We start from the raw sequence: 3,064 nt of genomic DNA, 5'->3' as shown, positions 1-3,064 counted from the left end.
TCAATTTTGAATGACATGACAAAGAAGCTTTGTTACCATTCTGATACACAAGGATAACGTTACATGCTTCATCAATACCTAAGGTCAATAGAATAAAAATTAATTTACGTTAGTGTTTTCTGTAGTATAAAAAAGGAGATAAAGCAAGATCTAGTTTGTCTTACTGCCAGCAGAAATAGCATTTCTTTATTTCTCTCTCTCACACACACACTTGTGAGTGGATTTGGTAGATGGAAACTGGAAGAAGCTGGTCACATATGTTTGTGTGCGTGTGTCCCCACCACCGCTTGACAGTTGGTGTTAGTGTGTTTATTGTCCTCGTAACTTAGCTGTTCCGTTGATCATATCAGCTAAGACCCTAGTCGTTGTAACCGACTGAGTGCTATTTAATTGCTAGATTCCGCAGCCGAATCTACCGCAAATGGCAACACGTTCTTCATAAGTGGGACGCATTGGATGATGTAGTCCAATAGAAGGACGCGGTTTTTTAAGATTGGAATGCTTTTCATCAGAAGATAACTGTCAAAAGAGGATCGTTTCAATATCTTAGTTTGTCACAATGTTGTTGATAGATGTAATAAATTGAAAGGACAAAAGCTGTAGGAAGGAAGTGAGAGTGGAACTAAGAATATGAGAGACTTTGGGGCAGAGAACCTGGTCATTTGATGTCACGTTGAAGAGCTAATAGTTTCTTGCTATGAATACATATGGACATACAGGTTTTTAAAACGCGCCGTGTCTTCGAGCAATCTCCAGGCTCTGAGCACATGGTCCGTTCTATTTGAAAACCAATGCTCTCGTACATGAGAAACCACAAGAAAAAACTGAAGTGGAAGGGTGAATAAAAACGGGGGTGGGGGATAAGAAAATTAGAGTTACGTCCACTTTGACTGTAGAAATCATAATTGAACTAGTTGTAGAATAATTCTACGGATAGGGGTCCAAAGTTTGCGAGACAGTCTACTTGTATCTAACACCAACTGACGGTGGTAACCAACAATGGGTTACATTACTCAATTTACTTCTGATGATCTGGCTTTATAAAAACTGATTATACAACGATTACTGCATAAATGACTAGTTCTAGCTGGTGAAACACGTGTACACATTATGTAATTTGTGAGATTATATAATTCTGTAATCTCATCTCGAATTTTATTTTGCTGTGTGTGTGTGGGGGGGGGGAGAGAATATATTTACCGTTACATGTAAAATCTCCAATAGTGATGACGCGTTCAGGATTCTCTCGGAATATAAAATGTACCAACCACAAAAGATACACGCCTATATTGGAAATACTGCCTCCGCTTATTCCTGTGGTGGATTTCTTATCCTTATGTAGAACGTCGAAAAATAGAGCTGCATCGAGATATTTTACATCCCCTATGGTACCATAATCAATTTCCTCTTTAATGTGTCTAAAAATCGGCAGGAAACACATCCACATGCCCTGATGAAAAGAGAATAAATCCAGTTAACGTGCTCATAGAGTCAACTGTAAATAAGTACCTCCCCACTAGAAACACGCATGTAAACACACACACACAAGCAGAAGCATTCCCGCACATCTATGTGAAGGAAGTTTTGTTTTCCTATTTTGCGTGTAACCAGGGTAAAAAAAACATTTCTAAATCTCTAAAGCGAGATATTCAGTAAGTTCTTTAAAGTAAAGACTGTTTGCCAACATAATGTGGCTATCTTGGAAAGGACAATTGCTACTGTTGTTTAGCTCCACAGATATTGTGTCATAAAGCCAGCTGGAAACGCTGCTTCCTGGTGCTAAACAGTAACAATCGTCCCTTCCAAGACAGCCACATTATGTTGGCAACTAGTCTTTACTTTCCAGAAAGAAGCTTAACAGGAAGTGGTAATTATGCCTCTCCCTATACCAGTAATTAAAAAGTTAATTGCAAATGGGTTCATTCATTTGAAGACAGCTCAGTCAAGCGTTCATACTCCCGCTGATAACGCTTCGGCAGAAAGAATAGACAAGGAGAGAAAAGAAAAAAAACGGAGAAAAGATCAAACGTGTCTCAGACGATTACAGCAATACTTTTATTCTCCCCCCCCTCTCTCTCATACACACAAACAGAGATGACCTGGAGTTAAACAACAAAATAAGCAAGTTTCATTAAAAAAATACAATACCTCCATGAAAAACACTTTATTTCGTCTTGCAAAATCTAGCAGCGAAAAACATTCCTCTGCTCTCAAAGCGCAGGGAGCTTCGCATAAAACATGTTTCTTATGTTGTATCAGGAGATAACAATGTTCGTAACGGTCACCGACTTGAGAGGATACATACACTACATCTGGAATAGACAATAATGAAAAAGAATAACGTACACCTGTGAATGAAGTCTAACATGAAATATCATTGTCAATGTACATCAATGCTAGAACACTATTTTTGAGAGATCATGCGATATAGTTATGAAAATTTTCTATAAAATAGATAAATGAAAAAAAAAAAGTCACTTCATTATGAACCACACGGTTCCGGGTTCAGTTCCGTTGCATGGCAACTTGGGCAAGTGTATTCTTCTAAAGCCCCATGACAGCTAATGCCTTGTGAGTGAATCTGATAGACGGAGATTGTGTGGAAACCTGTCGGGTTTGTGTAGGGGTGGTGAGCTTACACACACACACTCGACGGGTTGCATGTGTGTATACATATACCATCACTTGACAAGTGTGTTGGTTTGTTTCCGTTCCCGTTTCCTAGCGGTTCGACAAAAGAATTTAATATAATACCAGACTTAAGTACTTGAAGGCAGTGCCCTAGCATGGCTGCAGTCCAATGACAAAGTAAAAAATAAGTACAGACACTGATCCTCTCAGTATTTACGCGCCAAACCGTGCACCCCCCCCCAGTTACTTGCGTCGATCTTTTCTGCTGCTGCTGTTACAGTCCAGTGACCTTAATGTTGTGTGGCGTTCTGGTGCTTTAAAAAGTATATCCAGATCCACCATGGATTTTTGGAAATATAAGATAATTCGATGACTCTGTGGCGGTGCAGGGTGGGTGTGTGGTAAGAAGTTTGCTTCCCAAACACCTGGTTCC

The 3,064-nt window shown here is 39.5% G+C and overlaps 1 protein-coding gene across 1 annotated transcript in view; it reads right to left on the bottom strand.

Moving 5' to 3' along the window:
* Nucleotide 1: 1 nt before the first annotated feature.
* Nucleotides 2-3,064, bottom strand: part of LOC106872773 (trans-1,2-dihydrobenzene-1,2-diol dehydrogenase-like) — a gene marked incomplete at its 3' end in the record, with an annotated part of 7,426 nt that continues 4,363 nt past the window's right edge. The window contains exons 3-5 of the mRNA XM_014919873.2: nt 2,149-2,312; nt 1,201-1,450; nt 2-78 (exon numbers count right to left, since the gene is read on the bottom strand). Coding sequence (XP_014775359.2) covers nt 2-78; nt 1,201-1,450; nt 2,149-2,312 — 491 coding nt within the window. The remainder of the gene's footprint in view (nt 79-1,200; nt 1,451-2,148; nt 2,313-3,064) is intronic.

The sequence above is a fragment of the Octopus bimaculoides genome, chromosome 13 (genome assembly GCF_001194135.2).
Source record: "Octopus bimaculoides isolate UCB-OBI-ISO-001 chromosome 13, ASM119413v2, whole genome shotgun sequence".
NCBI lineage: Eukaryota > Metazoa > Mollusca > Cephalopoda > Octopoda > Octopodidae > Octopus > Octopus bimaculoides.
The sequence above is the reverse complement of the archived record's forward strand: the minus strand, read 5'-3'. Positions and strand labels throughout refer to the sequence as shown.